Raw genomic sequence first — 25,759 nt, 5'->3', positions numbered from 1 at the left:
CTGGCTTGGTTCCCTGGGGACACAGGCATAGCGGGACTGCTTTGCTGTGTGGGAGACCCCACACCCAAATAGGAGAGGGTGCTGCAGAACAGGATGGCTACACATGGGCAGGGTGGGTAGGGGCAACCTGGGCTGGAACCGCAATGTACGGGGTGTCAGGTGAGGGGCATCTGCAGAGCTCTGCATGGGGAACCAGAACTGGATGCGAAGAGGGGGGTTGTGGGTGCTGGCTGTGTGAGCAGCAGAGCTCTGGCTGAGGCCAGGAGACCATGAAGAGGAGCAAATTCAGCAAGACAGTAAAAAGAAACTGAATGCAGGACATATGTCCCCAAACTGACCCTCTGTGGGCCTCTGGTCCCCAACTTCTCAGGCCCCCTGTCCCCCACCAGCCTCTTTGTCTCAGGCAGGTCTTGTCTTACCAACTTCATCTTTTACGATCAGGTAACTCACCACCTGGATAAGAGAGAGGAGGTCAACATTGTATACCTAGACTTCCAAAAGGCCTTTAATCTGGTATCCCATGCATGGGAAAATTGGAGGATTGCGGGCTTAACTGCTCAACACTCAGGTGGGTAGGAAGCTGGTTCAGACCCAGACAGTCCTAATGAATGGAGCTGTGTTGTCCTGGCGAGAAGTGGACAGTGGTGTCCCTCAGGGGTCTGTGCATGGTCCAGTGCTTTTCAACGTCTTTATCAATTATTTGGATGTGGGAGTGAAGAGCTCGCTAGCCAAGTTTGCAGATGACAAGTTATGGGGAAGCATGGTCATGCCTGAAGATAGGCTGCAGTTACAGGTGGACCTAGACAGGCGGGCAGGTTGAGCGGATCAGAACCAGATGAAGTTCAACGTTGAGAAATGTAAAGTGCTTCCCCTGGGGATGATCATCTCCCAACACACTTACAGGCTTGGGGGTGCCAAACTGACCAGAACCACAAAGGAAAGGGACCCAGGGTTATAAGAGACCACAGTATGAATATGAGCTGGCTGTGCGACGCTGTAGCCAGCAGGGCAAACAATACCCTGGCGTGCATCAGTCGATGCATCTCCAGCAAAACCAAGGAAGCGATTCTCATGCTTTACTCGGCATTGGTGAGACCACAGCTGGAGTACCGAGTCCAGTTCTGGGTGCTGCACTTCAACAAGGATGTGGTAAAGCTTGAAAGAGTCCAGAGAAGAGCCACCCGTATGATCAGAGTCTTATACGGCAAGCCGTACAAGGAAAGGCTGAGGGACATGGACTCTTCAGCCTGAAAAAGAAAAGGCTGAGAGGGGACTTGGTGACAGCTTACTGCTACATCAGGGGAATATATCAAGGGCTCGGCAAACAACTATTCTCCTGGGCACCCTTGGGGAAAACCAGAAGTAATGGTCACAAACTCCTGGAAGGCCATTTCAGGCTCAACATTAGGAAAAACTTCTTCACAGTCAGGGTGTCCAGACTGTGGAATAAGCTCCCTCCAGAGGTGGTGCAGTCACCTACCCTGGAAATCTTCAAGAGGAGACTGGACAGTCACCTCACTGGGGTCCCCTGACTCCAGTTGTCTTTCCTTCCTGGTGCAGGGGGCCTGGACCCGATGATCTTCCGAGGTCCCTTCCAGCCCCTTACAATCTCTGAATCTATGAACACCCTTAAGCTGCATCCTCTCAACCAGCGAGGCCAGTCACGCCATCTCCAGGAACGTTTTGCCACCCAGGTATTTGTGTGCAGAGCTAACCCTGCCCAGAGCTGTACAAGTGCCAGGTGAGAACTGGCAACAATTGCCCTGGGCCCCTGGCTCACCGCCCCCAGGGCAACAGGAAAAGAACTGGGATTCACTGGATGACAGCCGGTCTCTGCTGTGCTCCTGGGGTCCTGCTGGTATAGGCTGTCCCTTCCTAAGGGTGGGTGATAGAGGGACAGTCCAGCTGGTGAGAAAGCATAGGAGATCCATGATGTTCTTACATTCTCTGGCTCCAGCCATCACAGAGGAGAGGAGAGGAGAGGAGAGGAGAGGAGAGGAGAGGAGGACTAGTCAGACCAGACATGGGTTAAGGTTAAACAAGCCCATCACTAAAGAAGCCCTTCCCAGAGGTCCCAGCCAAGGCTGGTGCTTGGATGGCAGCCTCTGACTGACCTGGAAGGTCATTTTTGCCCATGCAAAGGCAAAGGTTTCTGCATGCAATATTTCCCCCACATCCCACATTGCTATGATAACCTGCTCCACCCCAGCTCCTCTCTATTGGCAGGCAGCAGCAGCCACAATAAAGCCAACTGCCAGCTTTGCCTGTGGGAACTGCAGAACTGGTGCGTGAAAGGGTAAAACCTGAAGCCTAATGGTAAATGCAATAATAATAATTGATACTGAGGATGATATTAGTGCCCCTGTCTGAACTGAGCTTTGGCCTCTGTAGCAACAAGACAACAACATTAGCCTCTGGGCAGACAGAGGAGGATGCTGCTTTGCAAATCACATTCTCTCTCTAAGGCAACTAGCTGGTAAGAAGACAGAGGACACTGGGCTATATTCCTGGACTCCCGAGCTAACAGTTGCTTGCAATCAGGATGAAGCTATCCGAAAGCTTGCTATGTCTCTGTGGAATATAGAAGCACAGATCCTAAACTCACTACTCAGACAGAGTAGCCCCTTCCTGAACTGCTGTCAGCAGGGTTATTTCAAGTACAGCAGGGAATCTGACAGATGTTTCAAAGCAGTGGCTGAACACCAAAATCGGGAAGGAAAAATTCAGATTGAGCGAAAACAGAAAACGTTCCAAGTTTTCATCCAAATTAAAAGCCCCAAACACTGCATTTCAGAGCGGCAAGAACGGTTTCATTCAACCCCAAGAGAAACATTTCTGTTTGTTTTCAGGGTATTTCACCCTCTTTAAAACCTTTTCTTTTTTCCTTTAACTGCAGGTCAATACTTGAAGGACAAAGCTCCCAAAGGAAAAGCCCCCAAGTTATGTTTGGAGAAGAGTGAAACAAGTGGACATTTCCAAAAGCACCCCTCCTTTCTTTTTCTATCCAAAATGATTCACCAAATAATGGACAACCTAATCCATTTGGGAGCTTTAATGAATAGCACTCAACAGGACTCTTGGCTTCATAGCTATCTGGGTGAGATATCGCCATAAAGAAACACTTGTTCAAAGGGTCTGGAGGTAATTTTCATGCACTCTCCTCCTGTACTGGTGTCTCTAAGCAATGGATCTAACTGGGCCTTGCTCTCCACTCCTTTTTTGCTCTTGCACACACCGGTGACCTCCGTCCTTACCTGGGCTGCACCCTATCTTTTATCTCCTAGTCTTGAAGCCATGGAAACTTTCACAAGCAGCTTGAAGCCACTAAAACCCACCACTATTTTGAAGGGAGCTAGTGGGATGCCTGCTCTCACCTCTCAGGCTTCCCAGCTCCGATCACACAAGGGTGTAGTCAGAAGCTGACAGGGAGCAGGAAGGATGAGCAATAAGAAAGATGAAGTGGAAAATGGCCCCTCCAACCAAAAGCTGGCAGGCTTGCCCACTGCAGCAGGAGAGGCTGGACCACTGATGATTTGATACCTGGTGACCAACATGGCAGATCCTGTAGTGCAGATCCACGCTCAGTCGCACAGGCATCCTGCTTTCCTGCATGCCCAATTACCGCTTGCTCTGCCTTGCCTTCTGAGGCAGTTTATTTTCGCAACTCCTGCCAAGCGGATGTCTCTCAGAGATGCTGTCAGAAGAATAAAGCTAATGAGAAGAGCAGAGGAAGAGCATCCCAGACACTGGCCTCAGCAAAGCCTCAGTAAAACAAGAGAAAACAGAGCAGAGTGAACCCTGCATTGAATTAAAAACTGAAAGAGGAGGGGTAATTTCCCAAGCCCCGAGTGCAAGAGAAAAGCTAGTGATCTAATTAGGATGTGTGACATTGGCAGCCCTGCTTCTAGGTCAGAAACATCATCGCTGGGTTATTACTGGATGGCTCTGGCCCCATAAATGGACCTAATTGACAAGCAAAATGCAGGAGTTGCAACAAGCAGAGAGGGGGGCATGAACCCTACAAGGATCAGGGTGTGAGTTCAGAGAAAGGCTGGGTTTGGACGCTGTTAGGAGCTCACTGGCCTTGTAGAATTGGATGGAGGGCACCCTTAAGTCTGCAGTGTTGCTTGGAGCACCGAAGGCAGCTAGAAAATGCCAAGGGAAACACTTCTCTTATGAACACTTTGAGCTCTGTTTCCACCTAGATTCAAGACATGCAGCAGCAGCCAGGAAAATAGGAGACCAGGAGCAACAAGGCATTCAGGTACTGTAGTGATGTGTGTGGGACAGGAACTTCTGGAATGGGGTAAAACCGATAAAAAAAGAAGTTTGTTAAAGATATCAGAATAATCCAAAGGCTTTTAGACCTGGGAAGGGGACTGGCTGGGGTTTCTGATTGCTTCCTGGAACAATTTGCTGGAGGGTCCGAACTGGAGGGTCCAAAAACAAAACACCCAAAGGACACAATAAGTGCCTGTGTGGGAACAAGCCTAGCTGGGATCCACCAGCGTGGGTTTAACAAGGCAATCCCCCAGCACACAGAGCCTTTGGCTAATTATGTTCCTACTTTAATAATTGACAACCCAACCCCTTCAGGAGCTCTGAGAAGTAACTCAGCAGGCCTGCTGGGCTAGTTAGCTGGCTGCGTAAGCTCAACCATCCGTTCCATACCAGGTCCTTAATAAAGGCGTCTCTTCATGGGACTAGAAACACCGTGTTCACACGTGTTTCAGCCTCTCAAAGTCTGATCTAAGCCATGAATCTAACTGGCATCTTGTTCATAAGCTGTCAGACCTGTGTTCCTCTCCTAAGGTCTGTGATCTCCAACTCTGGGTTGCACCCTTTCACCTCCTGGAGTTGTTCTTATAAAGTGGCTTGCAATCCATCAAGGCTTCCAACCAAATGCTTTAAGCCATCAAAACTCCAAACTATTTTGAAAGGAACCAGAGACTATTTGCTTTCACTTCCCGGGGTTCCCAGCTGACGGATCTGATTCTCTCTTTCCTCCCATGACACCTTTTGTAGCAGGTCACCTCCATAGTTCATTGGTTTGAATACAGAAAGACAATGTCTGGCTGGGTGCTGCTTGTATGTCCTGCAAGCTGCTTTTGTGCCCTGTCCATCCCTACTAATTTAAGGACCCACAAGTGTGAGGGTATTGGTCCCCAGTACACAAAGTCACTGAGGCTGCTTGTTTTATTGGCAAAATATCAGCAAGAGTGAAGGCTCTTCAGGAGAGAAATCACCAGGGAATCTAGGCCCAACCCTGGATCCTAGACAAAAGCAGGTCCCCTTTCACAAGAGTTTTAACTCCAGCAGCTTCCAGCTGGGCTTCTTCATCGCCATTTCTCATCCCCTAGCCAAGGATGCTGGGCTTGGATATGCAGTTTTTGTATGTGGCTGTGCAAATGAAGAACAAACTCACAAAATGCTTTTGGGAAGGTTTTACCACCCATAAGCCTTGTAGAAGCAGAAGTGGCAGCAAGGAGAGCTTTCAGTGCTCACCTCACTGTTAAATAAGGGGCTATCAGTAAGCTACAGCGCCTTGGACAAGCTTTGGACTCCTTTTCTTAGGTGCTGATAAAGCAAACTATCAAATACTTCCAAGACTCAGTTCCTCCAGGGACCCCCTATCTTTCCACTGTGCTTGACAAAGACTGAAGGAAATAGAGTTTGTCATCATGCAAGAATGCCATTGCACAAGACATTTCCCATTTGCAAAGGTTGTTTTCATTCCACATTAGCATAAAGCTGAGCCCTGATTTTTTTTTTTTTTTGGAAAACCACAAGAGGGATAAACTCTGGCATAGCCAGGGCTTCAGTTCTGAAGTAGACAGTCTTTGAGCAGCTGCAATGACTGTGTTCAGCCCTGCCAGAAGGCTTCACAAAGAAGCTAAAGCCCTAAGTCTTTGGACTTCCAAGTCTCTCCCAAGAAATATCAGCACTGCCATGGTCAGAAGGTGGCGAGTCCATTTGGCCTGGGAGCGCTATATTTTGGGGCTCTGTTGTCTTAGTTGCTGTGGTTGTTCCCTCACCTAGACTTCCTTGGGCAAAGTGGCAGGCTCAGTCTCCTGTCCTTCCCTCCCTTGCTCCTTTCTGGATGCTAGAGAAAGTGGCATATGGACGCTGGGGTGAACACCCAAAACCCACTGTTACTTGTTCCCATTGGTGTCCATTGTTGATGCATACGAAGCTCTTGAAGCTTCCCGGAAGAGGCTGAATCTGGGGTGGATTCTTTGGGAGCTCTTTGTGATGCTCCAAAGCCCCTGGCAGAAATACAGAAGGGACCTCGGTAGCGCATTGCACCTCCTTGAGCGAGGTGTGATGCAGCATTGGCACGGTCTGGGTTACCGAACAGACCAAGAAGCACGTTTAATTCATCCAAATAAGTTCCCCAAAAGAGGGAGGGTTGGGGGATGGCAGTTTGGCTCACCCCAAGCCTCCCAAACTCCTTGGGCTTTCTGGTATTTAGTTTCATAGTTTCTAGGGTCGGAAGGGACCTGAGCAGATCATCTAGTCTGACCCCCTGCCATGGCAGGAAGAGCACTGGGGTCAAATGACCCCAGTAAGGTGGTCATCCAACCTCCTCTTAAAAACCCCCAGGGTAGGAGCCTGCACCACCTCACTTGGAAGCTGGTTCCAGACCCTAGCCGCCCTGACCGTGAAGTAGCGCCTCCTGATGTCCAACTTGATTCTGGCTTGTGGCCATCTCTATGTAGGATGCTTTCTTTGCATCTTCCTCCAAGTGCGTACAATGCATCCTGCACATATCTTGCTTTTGTTTCTGAGCACTGGCCGCACAGAACTTGGTGTCTCATTTTAAGCAGTGCTGAAGGAACAGATGCTGACTTTTATTGCTTCAGCAAGACTTCAGAGTCAACAGTTTATGACACAGTCTGGGATTAATAACACAGAAGCTGAAATGCTAATATACTGAAGAGAACCACGCGTCCCCATCTGTTACTAGCTTGGGAGAAAGTTCAATTCATGCAATATCTTGTTGAGAGTGATGCAGCAAGGCCAGGCCCAGGTACTGAATATTTGTTTCTCTTTCTGAGATTCAGAAGCATCCGAACTCCTCACCAAGCCACCCTATGGTGGTTTTAGGCAGAAGCTGTTGCAAGCCAGTGTCTGAGTACTATGTGTTACAGTCTATGGAGACAGGCAGCCATTTTGTGCTCAGCACAGAGTGCTACAGAGGGGTGACGCCGCTGTGCTCTCTCCTAGAGTCTTTGCTTTGGTTCATTCTGGTTTGATTCTTAGCAAAGTTGGTGTCAGCCATGCCCCCGCAGGTGGTGGCTTGTTTCCCTCTAGTGGTGGCTGGGCCATGTAGCAGTGGATAAGCCTTGCTTAAACAGGTCTTTTAACTCTAGTTGTGGAGGCCCAATAAAAGAGAGGCCTCAGGTTTGCCCCTAGCTGTGGCTGATGCAGCCTGGGTGGACACTACATTAACGTCACTGAAAGTGAAAGCACCTGCTTGCCGTTCACGAAAAGGAGAAACACGACATGCCATAGATGCCACCTCCCTGGCATTGCCCATACCCCTTCCTTTTGCAAATGCCCTCTCCGTTGCTGGAAGGCACCAATGACCAAGGCCAGGTCATCGCAACTTCTCAGTTTCCTGTGAGGTGCTCCAGAGTATTTCATTTGCTCTGAAATGTACCCGGCCCATCTTTTTCACTGGGACGTTGGACTTACTTGTTTCTTGCAATAACTACTCCGGATGCCCAGGATTTCCCAAGCAGTGTGCAAGCTCATGCCAGCTTTTAGTTTCAATTCCTTTCAATTCCGCCCTTTAAAGCAGAGGGGACAAGAACGGAGGGGTCGTGTCCATGGCTCCCCGCCCCCTTCGACCTCTAAGAATGGAGGAACTCTTGAGTGCAAAGCCATCTCATTAAAGGTCTCTCCTAATCCATCTCTGCACCCCGCCATGAGTCCTATTGCTCTCACACCAGACAGTGGGAGAGCCTTTCATAATGGCAAGTGCCTTGTTGTTTGCTCCCTGCATGGCTTCAGAAAGGGAAAGGACTGAGAGCATCTGAAGCCACTTCATGATTCTTTCAAGGCTTTCAGATCAACATTATGTGTGCTAATTGCTCCCGGGCAGGATCAAAAGCTGAAGCCATGATGTGAAAGCCCAGCAAGAGCAGCAATTCCTGGGGGCACGTCAGCTCCAGGGACTGGGATGGTGGTTCAAAACAAACACATCAATCAATAATGGCACTCAGCCTTTTCCAAAGGGTGGGGCCAATCTCCCACAGATGTAAACTCCCATAGCTTCAGAGAAACCAAGGGAGCGATGCTGCTTTACATCAGCTGGGGACCTGCCCCAAGATCAGTCTCTCCCTCTCCTGCCATCCCAGGCTCTATAAAAGGAGCCCCCCAGCTCTCTCTGTTACCTCTTCCCTTCCTCCACTGGACAACACCCTCCTCCTACCCATCACTCAGGCCTGCAACCTAAGCATCATTTGGTCTTGCCCCCCTTGCTGGGTCCTCACATCCAGGCTGTGTCTAAGCCTCACAGACTCATTCTGCATCTCAAAGTCATGGCCTGCCCTATCCATCGACACAGCTAAGCTCTCCTTTGGGCTCTCATCACCAGTTGGGGGTTGGACTTGATGATCTGTTCAGGCCCCTTCCGACCCTAGAAACTACGAAACCTGTCTATCAGTGCATCACCCTGCTCTCTGCCCTGGCAAATGCAATCTTGCCGTGCTGGTCCCCATCCATCCACAATGTGGCTGCAACTGTCATGTCCCTGGTACACTGCTCTGTGCACATCACCCTGTTCTTGCATACCTCCACCAGCTCTCCCTTTCCCCTTCGCATCACACAAAAGATGCTTCTCTTTACATCCTTGGTCTTTCCTGGCGGACCAGCTTCTGCCCACAGTGAAGAAGTCGACTCCCATCTCTGATCAGCCCATACTGTGAGCCACCATCTCCTGCACAACGTCTTCCAGACTGCTGAGAAGAAGCTTCCCATAAACGAATCCATTATCCTTCAGATGCCTCCTTGAACCTCTGCTTAGCCATGGTGTTGGTGCTGAGATTGCCATCTACTCTCACCGACTGATGCTGTCCCTTTTGCCCCCTGGTTCTCCATCTGTTTCTGCCTGTTGTCTCTTGCCTTTTACTTAGCCTGCCAGCTCTTTGGGACAGGGGTCATCTCCTGGCTTCATGGAGCCTATTTAGCCAGGATGACCTGAAGTGAGGTGCAGTGCTAGAGACAGCACCTCAGCTTTCATATGCTTAGGCTCAGCTTGTGGCTGCGACAGTGACAGTGACACCCGGCTCTGAGTCTGCTGCTCTCACCTTGATTCTAGGTTTGCATTGTTTTTCCCCCCCAGCTGTCTGGTCCCTGCTTCTTTCTAGTCTTCTTTTGGCAAGTTGGCTCCTAAAATAGTCTTGTTACTGGCATCAGGAGCAGTAAAGCCCCTTCTGGGAAGGCACAGTAGATGGAAATGGCATGTTGTGAAACTTTCAGCCCAAAGAGCCAAATCTCAGATAGTTTCTGTTCAAAGGAGCTCTCCCAGTGGCCCTCACCCCAGGGGAACAGCTGGGGAACTAAAATGCTCTTACTGGCACTACAGGCACATCCAGCCAGGGATTTTACTATAAGTGCAATACTGCAGCCAGGGGTGTGATACTGTCCAGGGCTGCCATTTGCTCACAGAGTAGCTGAATGCTTCACAACAAGGCAGCTACCCATGGCATGGCAGGGGAAGCTCCTCAATCTTGTTTTGCCGCTGATCTGCCAGAAACCGATCCATGCCTCTGACCCCGATACTTTTTAGAGAAGCCTCCAAACCAGATGCTTGGAGCTGTAAATTCAAAGCCATCTTCAATAGGGACAACACCAAGTCTCAACTCTGCACTTTGACTTTGAAATCAGAACCTGAACCTTCCCAGGGCTCTAGAGATGGACTTTAGACACAGCCCATCTATGGCTGGACCAATGGAGTGGCCCAGACACCCAGCAGACAGATAGCTTTACCTTCCTGTCTGAGCTCCCAGACACTGCTAGTTGTAAATGAGGGTAACTAGCTCACTGTGCATCCATTTACCCATCAGACATATAAGTCTGATCTTGACAGGATGCCTTCTGCGCAAAATTGTCCAATTGAACACCTGGTACAAAGTGCTGATTTAAGTGTGGCCTTTTGCTCTACCTTTCCTAGACAGCCGTCTGTGCTAAGCAAGTGCCATTTCATTATTTCTACTTTTGGTCCTTGAATTACCATTCAGTCCATTAAAAAAAGATCCCTTATTTACAATCCCATGGACAGAATAAGAGACTCTAGAGGACTCTTCCTGACACAGGTCCACAAGTTATACAGCTCTATCTTCTCTGGTGAGGAAATAAATGTGAGCACATAGATTAGCACTGAATAAAAAGGCATCAAACATTTCTTTCAAAGGCTCTGCTCTCTCCCTATAAAGACTGTACAGCTGTGGGTAAAGCGTGAATAGAAATTTCAGGAAGGCCACTGACAACCTGCTTGATTTTAACTGCCTTTAAGATTTACAAGTCCTTACATTAGGAAGCAAAGCTAGGAGCAAAACAGATGGCAGGAACAAATTTCCACAAGAAGCCACCGAGATGGAGAAACTGTTTTATGCAGATAATTTGGAAAAGGAGAAGCAGAAGTCTTGTAATGAATTCAGCGTGTTCTGCTTTTATTACATCCAGCTGAGGCAGCAATAGAGGAAGGTGCTTGTATCTCATTATTTCAAACCCTTGTGGCCTCGCCTCAGATGCTGGAGTGGCTCCTATTCCAATCAGCACTAACTGGCAGCTATTAATGTGCAGCTCACCAGCAAATTCTTCTCTCCATGGCTTTCTCTTTTCATTGTGTGCCCTCCTTTACCCCCAAGGGCAAAGATCCCAAACTCCTCATCTCTCTCAATCCACGTGACTTCCATGGAAAGCACCACCACAATGATCTTGCTCCCATAAGGAAGCTCAGATCCAGCCATGTGCCAGTGGCCCCTGCGCTGATGGAACCATGTCATGGACACTTAGGTGCTCCAAGGAGCATGAGTCTCCGAAGCAGGTGTTTACCCAATTTGTCCCTACCGCTGGTCCTGTCCAGGGACATCACCCGCCACATGCAGACATCCACGCTGCATCTGGATGCTCACATTTGGCCTCTGATTTTCACAAGGTAAGTCCTGTTTTCTTGGGTTCTTTTATCTGGTTCACATGCAAATAGCTTAAGAGACTGCAGCATTCAGTAAATACCCTTAATTCATATTATTCATTTAAATACCCTTTCCTTACTGGTGAAGGTGAGATGAATTAAGCCAGTGAACTTCTCTGTGTGGTCTATCCTGGAAGAGAGTGTTCTCCATTCCTAAAAAAAAACTTAGGACACTCAGCCTATCAACCTCTATCAACTTGGAGCAGATTCACAAGGACGGTCTTTAAACCTCCCATGAAGCCTTAGAAACAATCCCCAAATCTCTGTGAGTTGCTGCTAAGAGCTGCTTTAAAGTTACTGCCATCTGTCCTGGCTCTCATCCCTGGCCTACAACCACTGGGGATCGGTTAGAAATACTTTGAAGGAGTGCTGTCATGATGCATTATGGAAGAAGGACCTCGTTAGCAGGTTGATGCCGACAACACCTCACACAAACTGGGCCTGATGCTCCATTACTCTGTACCTACTGCAGTCACTTCCATCAGCATTAAGCAGTGCGGGGCAAAACCCCCTTATTCTGACTTGGAAGCACTTTGCAGCCATGTTACATCACTTTACACAGGTGCTGATGTGTGCATAAGGTGCTAGGCATCAGAGAACAAGGCCACAGTATTAATGCTTGGCACACAACTAATTGGATCAATTAAAAAGAGCCAAGAATGGCATGAAAATGGTACCACTGCAAAGCTGCAGTGGTACAAAAAAAAGACCTGGGATTACAGCAGACCAGAAGCTGAAGATGAGTGAGAAGTGTACTATTGTTGCAAAAAAACCCCCAAACCCTGTTGGTATCCTGAGCTGTATTAACAGGAACAGTGTATATCAGTTATGAAAGGTGATTTATTCACTGTATTCAGCAGTCATGAGGGCTCAACTGTAGGTTGGGCACCACCATTCAAGAAGACATGGGAAAACTGCTGAGATTCCAGAAGAAAGCAACAAAAATGCACAGACGGCTAGAAAATATGACATGGGAGGAAAGGTTGGAAGAACTGATCCTGCTTTGAGCAGGTGCTTGGACTAGAAGGCTTCCTGAGGTCCCCTCCAGCCCCTCATTTCAGCGATTCTCTACTTCAGCACAAGAAATCACATGTTCTTCATTTATCTACCCTTCCAGAGAGAAAAGGCTGTTCTGTCAGGACTCCTGGGCTCCACTCTTGCTTCTACCATTGACTCACCATGTGGCCTTGAGCATTTCACGTCACCCCCCATTCTCCACTCCACCCTTCTGTAAGCAACAGAGATGATGAGACCTGTGCACGGAGGATGCCAACTGCATTGGCCCAGCACTGATCTCAAGCCAGTGAGTAACTCTCCCGAAGGAAGTGAAGCGACACCAGTGTAAAACATGTGCTGGATGAGACTCAAGCCTGGGGTTTGTCAAGCTCTTTGAGACCACTGTGGGAAAGGCGCCTGGGACCTGCAAGTATCATTCCACGCAGCCGACACCGCAGATCTAGCCCCGCCTCACCCATAACCATTGTGGTCCTAGAAGAAAAATGAAGCCCTGATTTCTCATTGTGGTGGGGGCCATTCTGATCGAATGGCTCAGCTCCCTCAGCCACCTTGAGCTCTAAACCCAAGGCCGTAATGGGCCTTAGAACAAAACATCAGGAGATGCACTGTGCTGTGAAAAGGCACGGTATTATTCAGGATCGTGGGGGGCTGATGTTTGTAATCTGGGTGACATGTTCTTGGCTGGGTGCTTCAACCTTTCACACCCTTACTCCAAAAAGAATAACCCAGGAGTGGGACAGGTCTTCCGAGTCAGTGGCTCCAAGCTGAGCTAGCTGGGTGAAAATCCATCCCAAGGCACCTCTGGCTGAACAGTTGATATTAGTGACCAGGATTAAGAATTTCAGCCCGAGACCCTTGCCTGGAGATAACAACAATGTCAGATTCCTACTGAACTCAGGGGAAATCAGCACCAGGGCTCCAGGCAGTAGATGGATGGATAGTCATTTGAGCACTGTGACACAGGGAGTTGTTTGCCTTCAGGAGCTGGGCTGACACTTTATCTTCACAAGCATCAGTGGGGTTAAAAAAAAAAAAAGTCTAAATTGCCTCCTTGGGATTGGAGTCATTCAAAGAAAAAGGAAGATGGGCACAATTCAATCTATTGGGTCTTCTCAATGGCCATTCCTCTGCCTCTCCCTTCTGGGGCAGGGTTCAAGAAGGGCCCAGCTGGGACTTCTCATATGGATGGCGTCCAGACTGGCCAGCACTTGAACCATGTCTTGAGGCCTGATGAAGTGACCCAAGCAGGATCAAAAGTGGTTTGTTGAAATGCAGATTGCTGCCCCACAACTCCTCAAGAGGGTAAGAACAACTGTAAAGAAAAGGAGGGGGGTGTAGGCTGGAGCCAGCTGTCAGGAAAGCTTTCCTCACCAGTAATCCCCAGCTACAGCTCTGCCAGACACAGCCCAAAGTACTTTCTGGGCCAAACAAATAGGTGCTAAAAGCCCATCCATTTCTAAATCAGGGAAGAGCCAGATGCTTTCAGCCTATGCTCATAGATGGAAGGGACACTGGCTGGGAGATGAAGCCTTCACGCATGCAGTGGCTGAATGAGAAAAGAGCCTTTTCCACATGATTTCCATGGACAAACTATAAAAGGGGTTTAATACTGGAAAGCAGCAAGGTAGGGCCCACGGGGTGACTGGGCAGCATGGCAGCAGGTAGGAGGCAGGGCAAGTCTAGCGGGAGCCATCAGCCAGTGGGACCTGCCATGGAGTGAGAGGTATGTAATGGGCTTGGCAGGCAGGGTCCTGAGCACAGGAGTACTGCCCTGGGATCCCAAATGAAACACTGAGGAACTCATCTGAGGAGATAACCATGCTCCTGATAGGGCCGGTCTTGTCCCCATGCCACCTGTCTCCGCAGAGAACCAGGGTCTGGAAGGGGACCTTGCTCCATCAGTGCTGATGGGTGCAGGGCTCCTGCTGCCCACTACCCGGGACATGTGGTGGGCCATTCCTTTGAAAAGGCAGCTCTTCCTGAACCACATCCTGAGGTCCCAGGGCAGGGTGGGATCTGAAGCATCCTACTTCAGTGACCAGGAGCAATTCAAGCTCTTGCAGAGCTGAAGAAAAAAGGCTGGCTAAGGTGGCTGAGAATTGCACTTCAAGTGCTAGCTGGAATTCCCAGAGTATCCAGTGACTTCCAGACTCAGCTGGACTCCACAGGCACCAGGTCAGGCAGAAGTGAACAAGGGGAAGATAAAAAGGTTACAACCTGTGCAAATCTGATACTAGAAAAAGATGAACGTTCAGGAAGGGAGGGAGTTTTTAATCTAAGGGGAACCCATCAACCCATCTCTGGCTGTGCGACTGAGGCTAGGAACAGATGTTACATTTGTCCTGGATAAGTTGTGCCTGCATTGGTCCTGACACAAAAATATCCTGGGATTGGCAAATACACACATCAGCCTTCTAACTGGGGTTTAGTGAGTGACTGAATGCAGTGCTGCTTTTCTGCCATTGATTCAGCGATGCAATCCCAGGATAACTATACAGACATACGTTGCAATATCCCAAGATAAACTGTTACTACCTCCTATCTGGGAAACTTTGTTAGGATTTATCCTGGGCCAACAGACATGGACGTCTGTAACATTGCACTTTATCCCAGGATAAATGCAATGTCTGTCTGCAGCCTGAGACTCTATCACTTTTCACAAGTCACCCAAGGAAATTTTTGAGAAGAGGAGAAGGATAACTTCCACAGCTCTGCAGGAACTCAGTGCTTGAAGTAACTCAGCCCCGTGTTTACAAGACAAACATGCATTGCACCAAGGAAAACATAAAGCAGATGGTCCCAATGACTGCTCTGCAGAGCCTGCCTGACAAAGCCGGCATGATTTGTTCTTCTTGTTATTAGCCAGTGATACCCTTGGATGCCCAATTTAGCAATTTACCTAGTCTGAACAGCAGAAGGAAAACAACCACAGCAATCCCAGGCAGGGAGTTGTGAGAAATCAATTCATAATTAATGTCTCTGGTGGCTGCTGTGCTTCCAGAAGCTGAAAAGCTGGCGGGGACTAAGCAGTCAGGCTAAAGATGGACTGGGGCACCCCTGACAGATGGCAAGGCCACATTCAGAAGCTCCTGCTGTGGTTCATGGGAAGAATCACAGCATCAGGTCCTACCGAGGTGGGGTGAGGGGATGCAGCCTGGCCCCTGTAAGGGAGTAGGGCAGTTTTTGCACAAGAGCTAGCAAAACTGAGATGGGTCCCTGCAAGCAGCAAGAGACCCAAGGCATGATTGTCAGTCCGCAGACACCCTCCCGCTCAGGAGACAAGAGTCTCGCTGGAGTCCGTGGGCATGACTTATGTCTGCAGGATGGAGTGATCTTTCAAGAGAGCAGAGGAGCCCATGGAGAGGATGAGAGCTGGGCAGCACAGTGGCACTAGCAGGCGACTGGTACCCAGCGTGGATCATTAGTTGGATGCACGTTAGCAGCACCGTTTATCTGCCTCCTCCCAGACAGCCATTCCCATGACAAAAGCCTCCTTGTCTGTCAGCTGGTGGGATCAGTGGAAGCTTCCCATAATGATGGAAGCTGGGGGTGATGTCATAAACATTCAGGGCTATAAACTCAGCAGAACAAACTTGCCCAGCATAGTGCATCAGCTACAGACAGGACAATATCATCTTCAAAAAATCCCCAGCTCCGGGGAGGTACTGGGCAGGGGGCCCACACCAATGACATGTTCACTGCATAATACATCATATTGGTTTTATTGGAAAGGACCACGTGGTATTATTGGCTTGTTTCTGGAGCGAGAAATAACAGCTTGCCATCAGCAATGCATCTCAGCATGCTCGTGTGGCTCTACGTTCAGAGAGCCCCCAATGTACAAGTTAAGACTCAGCAAGAAGAACTCACGGCTGTAAGTACGTGTGGATCCACTCCATCGATCCCTGTGCTGCACTCCCAGAGTGCTGCCAATGTATATGCTGGGGCCTGGGTAAAACCTGAGCTGGATGCTCAAAGGCTGGACTTCAGCTGTCTCAACAGCCAGGTCCAGAGGGAATCTTCTGTAGCCACTAAGGGCACCATGTGGTCAGGGTTATTTACTGCGTTACTGATCCAAGAGCACATGGGGCCTCCAGCAGAAATCAGGGCCCTCCCTGTGGGCTTGGTGTTGTACACACACGTAGAAACAGACAGCCCTTGCCATTTGTCCCCCAAAAAAGCTCCCCAGGTAGGCCAACATGGGAGAAAGAGAGTAAACAGGAGATCTTTGCTGCACAGGTAGCCAGCTGTGGCATGGGCAGATTAAGTAACTTGACCAGGGTTGCACAGCAACTCTGTGCCAGAGCAGGGATGTGACGGCATCACTTGAGCCTCAGCCCAGAGCCTTCATCACAGTCAGACCCATGCCAGTGAGGTCCTCAGCACTTCCACACACACCCTCATCATCCAGGATAGCTAAACGCATGATATGATCCTTAGCTGACCTCACAGCAGGCCTGCTAGGCAAGGCAGTAGGAAAAATAAGGCAGAGAGAAGATAGGTGACTTGGTCAAGGCCATACCTTATCAGAGCTGAGCAAAGAACCCAGGAGTCTCAACTCTCAGCTCGCTGGGCTCCAATCACAGGGAGGCATTTTGTACCATAATATACTATAACCTGTCCCTAAGATTTTGTCTAGTCTCAGAAAGAAGCTGTTGATCTCAGTCATGGTTAAACATAACTGTGCACCGAGTATGGACACAGGCTGACCCCTTTTATACCCTGGGGGCTGGGCAGGGTCAGTCAGTTCAAGACCGATGCTTGAGCTCAGTGGTGGGGGGCGATCCCTGCCCAACAATCATGCTGATTTTTAATGCCAGGAAGAGTTTATCCTTTCAATAATAGATTCTCAACCAACCTGTGGCTGTGCATTTACCAAAATGAGGCCTATTTATGTCAGTGCTGTCATTAGTAGCAGGGTCTGTCTGTCACACACAGCCAGTCAGGGAGCTATGGCCTTTGTTTTTTGGGACACAGGCTTGAGCTTACTTTAGGGGAGCTCTGCATGGGGGAGAGGAAATCGGAAAGAACAAAGCTAGTGCCTAGGGTTGGGGGAACACATCTCCTAGCAGCCCTCTATATTGCGTGTCTGAGAGCAGAGGGAACAGAGAGAATATTCATAGCAGAAGCACATGAGATGCAGGCAGGTGAGTCTTCTCTTATTAGCACTGCTGTATCGAAATTGAAAAAATGGAAATGACATGAGAGAACTGGAAAAGATATGGAGAACTGACATGGAACTCACTGCTGCCTTATTTCCACTAGCGGCGCTTAAAATTGAGCATCAATAAATCAGTATCATCACTCTTCTACCTGGACAATCATCGAGCCAAGAGCACACTGAATATCAGAGTAGGCAACCACATCCTTTCCCATGACCATACCCCAAGCTACCTAGGAGTCATGTTAAACCGTTCCCTCACCTATTAACATCACATTCAGCAGGTCAGCAATGAAGTCTTGGTACAGGCAGCTGCCTTAAGAGGCTTAGCCAGTATGACATGGGGTGCCAACTTCAAAGTGCTCAGAACCGATGCACTTGCAAGGGTATATGCCCCAGCAGAATATTGTGTTCCTGTATGGTCCAGAAGTTGCCATACTAGAAAGCTCAACACTACTTAACAGTTCACTGAGACTCATTACAGGCTGCACAACCTACACACACAGATGTACTCCCTGTACACTTAGGCATTAGACCAAGTGATGTAAGCAGACAGACTACCAATATCATTACTGGCAATAGAAGCAAGAGATGATGAACATCACCTGCTCGATGGACTGTTGTCTGAAGACTAAGACGCTTAAAAGTTGTAAACCATTTGTACATGAAGGCCACAAGCTCTTGAAAGAAACTGGGGAGGCTGAACCAAACCTATGGGCAGTAACAGAGTGGGCCAGCCACCAGGAAAAGTCATTCCTACAGCATTTTATACCAACACCAAATGAGTGCCCCATTGGGCACGGCCTTGACAAAGAAGTATGGGTCAAGCTGAACAGACTTGAGATTTGGATATGGATGCATCAAAACAACACTTTACAAGATGAACATTTCGGACAGCCCCTCGTGTGAATGCAAACAGCACAGCACTTAGCTGAAAGCTGCAATCTCTACAAATGCCCGGACCGGGCAGATGGAATCCGCTCATCGAGTGATAACACCGGACAGTAGCTTCTAGATTTGGAAGTTGATATGTGACGCCATATGAAAGAGAGAGCATCAGTGTAAGTCAAGAGCATCTCTGTTGTTTCCAAAGGCACTGCACTAGAGGACATGGGCGGAGAATCAGGCACAAGCTCATTAGTCCTGGAGCACCAGGCCCTCAACTCACTGCCAGATTTTAATTCTGCTCTGGAAGGCACAAGTTTAATCTGTTCCAGGTGACTTTATTCCATGTTGTGACTGCCTGGATCTGACCAACTCAGGCTCCCTCCAGCTCTTATCTGCAGCTAGCAGACATTCAGAATCATGCCAGGCACTTTCCGCTGGTGGCAGAGGATCAGTGACCAGAAAAACACCAAACCTCATGATCCCAAAGGAAAATGTGTCAGATCCTTGGTCGGTATAAATCTGCAGAGCCCAGATGAAATCAAGAGAGCTGAAATGCTTCATACCAGCTGAAGATCTTGGTCCTTCTCACCCAGGCATGTTCTGTTTGAAATTAGACCAAGGGATGTAGTGGGTCAGTGCAGATGAGCTGTTTAGTTTATTAAAAAAGGGAGAATTCTGTGTGTGATGAACTGAACACAAACCAGGCTAAGAGCCAAAAAGCTCCTATCACTGTCCTGATCTGCTGGGCAGGGAGATAAGCCATAACCATCCCTGAAACTGCCAGTGCTTAAAAACCCAATCCTGGGGGAAAACTCAGAGTGGAGTCAGTGGGCATTTTGCCTGAGTAAGAAATGCAGGATTAAGGATCAGCTGCAACATTAAGAGACAGAGGAGGCTGCATGGGACAGAAAGCACTGCACTAAGCTGTCACATAGGCTTGCCTGGCTCATTCAATCCTAAAGTGACCACGTCATAGACTGGATCCAATGATTAGACAAATCAATGACAAGACTTTGCCCTTGGGAAGTACTACATGAACAACGATATAGTTGATAACACAGGGCCTGATCTTGCCATTGACTTCAATGTGGGCTGGAGCTGGGTCAGAAAAGCCGCAGGCAGGTCTAGGTGCGAGCACTGGATGTGTCTGCTGCATGCCCAAGTCGGAGACCTTTAAAGGTGCTGGATTCTCAGAGGACCAATGCTTGGTGCTGCCTGAAAACTGGGCTCTGCTGAGCTGTTGTGAGTTTGACTCCCAGAGAGTCCCATCCCCTAAAGTCACTAGGGACTGTTGAACGTGTAAGCTTCCCACTCCTGCCTCACCCTCTCCTGAGACCTGCCTCCCTGGGCGCACACCCTGCCCATTGACAGGAACAGAGATTTTCATAGACCCCCGGGCTCTGCCCACCGGACTCTTAAAGCAGGACTGGCCCTTGGGGCTTTCTCTGGAACCACGTTCTCTCTTCTCCCTTCACCTAGAGAAGCCACATCCACGATCAGCAGGAGGACAGCAATGACCCGATCACGCCCCTACATCTTCACAGCACTCCAAGGCAAACCCAGGAAGTGTCATGAGAGAAGTGAACCCATAAGCTTTCCTTGAAATGCTATAAAATCAAAGTGAGTGAAACTAGCCCTCATGAAAATACAATCCAGGAAGGTGACCAAGGCACAACTGGCCAGCAGTGCCTCTGGAAAGCTGGTCCTGAGTGTATCCAGGTCTGCGGATAGGGAGGGGATGACAGGGCTTTTATTGCATTTTATTATTATTAATTATCATTAAGGGAAGTGAGAGAAAATGATGCTCTCAGGAAGAGAGACTTAATGGAAAGGAAAGGAACAAAACACATTAAGGCGGGTGCAGGACAGCATCAAATCATGGAGGAGTGTGAGGCAGCTGCTGCAGCTGTCTCCATAATGGAGAGGCTGCCCAGGAGCTCCAGAGAAATATTGTGACATTAAAATGCAAACTGCAGTAAGTGTAGCTGCACTGAATTCTCCATCAACCCAGGCAGTGTATTTACTTGATCTGGGTCAAAGCTGCCATTAATTAAAACAGCAATAAGAAACTATGCCTGGCAGAGCTTCAGTTTCCCCGGCATAGCCAAAAGACTTAAAACTAATCCAGATCCTTCCTGCCAGTACTCACAGGGTTAAGCCCATCCTTTGGGTCTCAAAAGTACAAGTCTAAGATGGATGAGGCTAACAAAGGGCCCAACCATGGAGATCTTCCTTTCTCCACAAGCAGGCAAAATCCCTATGGACTTAAACGGAAATTTTGCCTGAGCACGGGGTGAGTCAAAACCCATAGAAAAGCTTCCTGTTTGGACCCTTAGAGAAATCAGCAATGACAAAATATGTATTTCGTCCATACCTGCCTAGATACTGCTGACCCATATAAAACACAAGGCAGGCAAAAAGCTGACCCAGATCCTCTACCCACCGGATAGGACCCAACTTAAAGGTAGATTCAGTAGGTAGGGCCAGACTCCTGATCTGAAGCCAAACTTCCTCTCCTCCAAGTTTGAAATCCAGGGTCCAAACATATTTAACAAAGACCACAGCAGGGGAGCATGTTTCACTCTTTGTTTCCTCAGGGGATTTAGCACCATATTCTAATTTTAGGTGGCCACTGATGTACTGTACTGATAGAAGAGGGGTGGGAAAAGGATTCAAGGATTCAAAAAATACCAGGGGGAGAGCACCAAACTGATGGTGGCACGCATGGGTCTCCCTCACCATTAGATCTCCAAAGACTGAGACCCACGGGAGCTGTGCAGGGCCCAGCTCATGGCTGCATGTGCTGAGTCCTGGTGTTGGGTACACAGGGGCTAGAGTCCCCCAGGTTTACTTGGGGGATTGAATGGGAAGCCCGGAGAACCTCCCTGCTGAGGCTCGGAGAACCCCATCGTGCCCTGCGTGCTCCCAGGGTGGACTTGGGGTGCTCAGGAGAAGGGGAAGCTTGGGCTGAGCAGGATGGAGAAGGCATGTGGGGCGTGGGCTGCCTGCCAGTGTCTCTGTGGGATGAAGAAAGCCTAGCCCAACCTCAGTACTGCTACCCAAGAACAGTTAACGTGTGCGAGCATTTCAACCCCCAACCCCATAGCACCAAGACAGTTTGCTCAGCCCCAGGAAAAGTTAGTTTGCTCAGCCCCTGGGCTCCGAGAGGGAGCTCTCCCTGGGCTCTGGGGCTAACCCACATCTTCCTTCTGAATACATCTCTGAAGAGGATCTTTAAATTTCCTCCTTCTCAAGCTAGATGCACCTCATCCAGAAAACAACCCTCATCTCCTCTTGCACCTACTGCTTTAACCCTTGCACTGAGGCTACTCTGGCTTGCCAGATAAATGAACAGACAAGAAGCCTATAAGGACATGACTGTAGCAGCCCAAATTTAAAAGAGCAGTCATGACCTCTGTGAAAGGTACATATCAGCAAGAAGAAATCAGCACCGAAGGAAGCCAAGACTGTATGTGGTGGGTAAATAGCATCCACCATGCAGGCCGCAGGGCCTGAAACTTCTACCCCAGTACAATCATGGGTACAACGCTGCTGCTTGGACCTGAGATCACTTCACACCAGCGTAACCAGCTGCACGAGCCATCTACACACAGTACTTGGAAATCCTTAAATGAAAGGCAGCCTAGCCCCTCTTTCAGACTGGACACATTGGCCCAGCAAATGGTAGTCACACCACATTCAACCCGTGGACAGAATTTCCCCGAGTCCTCTATAGAGCACAAGGCAACCTGGATGCCTGGATCCAGATCCTCTATCGCTTACCCATTACCTAGTCCATCTGTACAGGGTGTGCTGTACAATCCCTAGGAAGGGAGAGGGTTAAAGGCAAGCTTGCTTTATCACCACTCACATAGAGGTATTGAAATTGCAAGCCAGGGAAGCTGAATCTAACCTTGCTGCAGAAAGAAGGGGAGCCAGCCCCTGCTGCCACCACAGCACCGCAGATTGTTTCCCCCATCTCCCCTCCAACATCAGGCCCAGGCTGGCTCTGCTAAACACTGTAAAAGTTTCAGGGGTTTTTTCTTTTTCCAGGGTACACCTGCCATTTCTTTGCCGTGAATGACCTCCAAGGCAGAGCGCTCCATGATGCTCTGTGGCCGAGGACTGGCGAGCCGACAAAGTTGGCATCAAGTTGTTTTTTCTTTCGTGGGTTCCTCCCAACAAGCCTTGCTCCCAACAACAAATCATCACCTCCAAAGCAAAAGCAAACATTTCCAATCTTTTCCAGTCCCATTCACTTCTATGGGCTTTGGATTGGGCCATTTTGGAGAACAGGTCAGTAAGGTCAGTTTGTGTGTGTGTATTATTATTTCTCTGCCCATTTCCCCTCACCCACAAACCCGCCCTACTTCAGACACACTCAAGGGCACACACACACCTATTGAAAGTCAAGCCAAAGCTGAGAGACGTCAGCTTTGTTTGTAATGCTGCTGTCCTCCCCTGCCCTCCTCTCTTCAGGAATGAGATCCAGGCCCCCTGGAAGAGATCCCTGCCCTGGGTGTGGGCTCCGGGGCTGTGCAGAGCAGGGCTTACTTACCCGGGAATGGCACTGGAAGCCAAAGTACACCACCACGATGGTCGGCAGCAGCACGACGGTGAAGATGGTGACCATCAGGAGCAAGTTCAGAAGAAAGACCAGAGAGTTCATGGTGACGATCATCAGGGTCCAAGCCCAGCAGCAGCAGGCACTACGGGGCTCCATGGGAAGCAGCTGGTCATCCATGTCGTAAGGCGGGAGACCCGGGATCATCCGGGACGTGTCAGACAGATTGTCCACTTCAAAGTCCTCGATCTCCTGGTCAGACATTCTCCAAGGGGGTTGCTGTCTCCCTCCCGCTCTCTTTGCTGTGGCCACAAACCCGGGATAGGGGTCCCCAGAGCGTCTTCCTCAGCCAGGCGCCAGCAGAGAACACTTAACCAGCCAGCATCAGGGGTGCTAAGTGGGCCACCTGGCTAGTGTATTAGGAGAGATGCACCTGCTGGAAGTTTGGTCCTGCCCCGACACTGGGCTATTGCTTGGCTTTCAAATTGATGGAGTTTCTCTGTTTTCTCTTCCTTACAGGAATAGTATCCCCAAGAGCTCCCTGCAGCTTCTGTCCTAGCCTTGGCGTGCTGCACAGCTCCCGAGAACTCCCCGTTTTAGCATCCTCCCACAGCTCTCAGCACCGGTGTCTGCAAAGACTCTCAGGTTCAGGCACTTTCAGAGCTTGTTCCTGGACTTGACATCATCTGCTTGTGCTGGCAGCCTCCTGGCCCCCGGTCCTTCTTCCTGCCCAACTTTCTTCAAACCAAAGGCACCAGCTAAAACAAGCCCGAGCTTTCCCCCTTGCTTGTCTGGCTGAACAGTTGCCCCCACTGTTCAGCATAAGCAAAGAGACAAAAGCTGCCGGGAGCAGCGTGTGTGGTTTCAGTGCAGGCGAGCGCCTGCATTCACAGGCGCTCAGACAGGAGTGGTGTCTTCCTCTCCGAGCTGCCTCTCTGCTCTTTGCAACACTGCACTGTTTACAGTGTTGACTCTCCAACAGCTTCATCAAATTCTCGTCCTCTGCTAACCAATCCTTTGCCTCCACTCCTCCACTCAAGCCACATCGCTTGCAGTACCTGGGTACCACATCCTAACCATATTCCCAGGTCAAGAGGGGTTTGCTTTTAATGTACATTGTTCTGTCTTCACCTCACCTACCCCAGAAGCAGCTCTCTGGGTAAAAAGCAAGGATAATGGATGCTAATCAACATTTTATTCAAGGATTCTTTGCAAACAAGAACTCTTTTCTAAGAAATACTAGTCATGGGGGAGGGAGGGGATTTTGTTCCACTACCTTGATCAAATCCATGAAACAAAGAGCAGGTTGCAGATCACTTAACTCTCATGGTGATATTTCATACTTGTACACAGCACTTTGCATTCATGAATTCACCCATGCTTGTTGTTTCCTGGGAGCAGGAAAACGGCTACTTTCCCCATTTCATACACAGGGAATGAATGCAAAGGTAATGCGTTTAATACAGGGAGGGAAACTGAGGCAGACAACCTGCCCAAGGTGCATAACTAGCTAATGGCAGAGTAGAGAATAGAACTCAGGAGTCCTGGCTTTCATTTCAATATTCATTCCTACAAACCAGATTCGTTGCCAGAGATGCACGTTTTTGGTGATACTAAAACAAGGTCATCTTTATGATACAAACAAGAGCTGGTCAGGAACTATTTTTCCCTGCCCATAACAGATTTCACTGAAAATTGTCAAATTTGCGGGGGACACGATGGGGGGATGTTTCCACAGGAAGAGATTTTTTTTTTTGTCCATCCTGGCAAAAAGCCTTTTGTCACAGGGGGGGAGGGGAAAGAAAACAACCAAATGTTTGCCCAGATCCAATATACATATATTGTACCAATGGCTCACTTCTTCTCTATGGCTCAGGTGCTGTGGTTAGGAGCACTATTTAAATGCATGGGTTATATAGAGGAGATGGACATCTCCAAAGGGTTCTCTGGACAGACATGAGAGCTTTCCCACCCAGCTGGAAGCCTTGGGAGTGGTTACAGTAGAGGGATGAGGATACTGGACAATGCAAAAGTGATCAGAAAATAGCTCAGTGTCTGATTTGCACCAAGGAAAAACAAAATAGGGGCTGTGCTTTTGCGGGGCTTGGAGGATGGTCACATCTCGCACAGCTTAATGGCAACCTTGTAGCCTGATTTCCGAGCAGCGCGGGGATCCGTGGAACACCTTCCTGGGCATCAAATCTGTCCACATCTGAGCAGCTCAAAGTAAACAGGCAAAGGCAGATTTCATAACAACCGGTCCCCCCGCGCTGGCGCTGCTTCTCTCTCATTATACAGCCGTTCATTTGGACGCTACATCTCTGAAGTGATTCCTGCAGGAGAAAGAAGCTTTGTTCCTCAAAGGTTCCTTGCAAAATGCTCCATTGTCCAGAGCAGGGCCAGCACGGGCTAGCTGGGCGCGCTGCATTCCCCGTGCTTCGGTCATGCTCTCTCAGGAGGAGGAGAGCTTCTGCCAAGTGGGTCTGAGCTGTTTCCATGCACCCAGCCTGCTGCTCGGAGTGCCAGGGATCTGGGGCACAAATGCCCACCAGCTAAGTTATTGTGGCTGTCCCCTGCAGAAGGCAATGCTGCTACAGAGAGGGATTTTAAAGGACTGAGCAACGCCAATAACAAGGTGGTGGGGGGAGAGGACTATCCCACTTACGCAGTTAGGGAACAGAGGCAGCAAAAGATTAATGACTTCCAGAGCGCAGATCTGAGCCCAGGTCCCAGTCCAGTGCCTTCCCCACAAGCCCAAACTTCTCTGCCTTCCTGATTCACAATGACAGGCTCAAACATTGAGGCCCTGGCATCATACCCTCGGCTCTGTACAGCTGGGAAAGGCTCTTGGTCTCTCAGGCAAAGCTCAGACCCTTTTCACAGCACCTCTTGGCTGGAGCTTTCAGCATTGCTGCAATGAGGTGGG

The 25,759-nt window shown here is 49.2% G+C and overlaps 1 protein-coding gene across 1 annotated transcript in view; it reads right to left on the bottom strand.

The window, feature by feature from the left end:
• TMEM88B (transmembrane protein 88B) overlaps positions 1-24,041 on the bottom strand; it is a 39,115-nt gene extending 15,074 nt beyond the window's left edge. The window contains exon 1 of the mRNA XM_019511848.1: positions 22,828-24,041. Coding sequence (XP_019367393.1) covers positions 22,828-23,097 — 270 coding nt within the window. The 5' untranslated portion in view covers positions 23,098-24,041. The remainder of the gene's footprint in view (positions 1-22,827) is intronic.
• Positions 24,042-25,759: the final 1,718 nt, after the last annotated feature.

The sequence above is a fragment of the Gavialis gangeticus genome, unplaced genomic scaffold, assembly GCF_001723915.1.
Source record: "Gavialis gangeticus isolate Ggan-Ray unplaced genomic scaffold, GavGan_comp1, whole genome shotgun sequence".
Lineage (NCBI taxonomy): Eukaryota > Metazoa > Chordata > Crocodylia > Gavialidae > Gavialis > Gavialis gangeticus.
The sequence above is the reverse complement of the archived record's forward strand: the minus strand, read 5'-3'. Positions and strand labels throughout refer to the sequence as shown.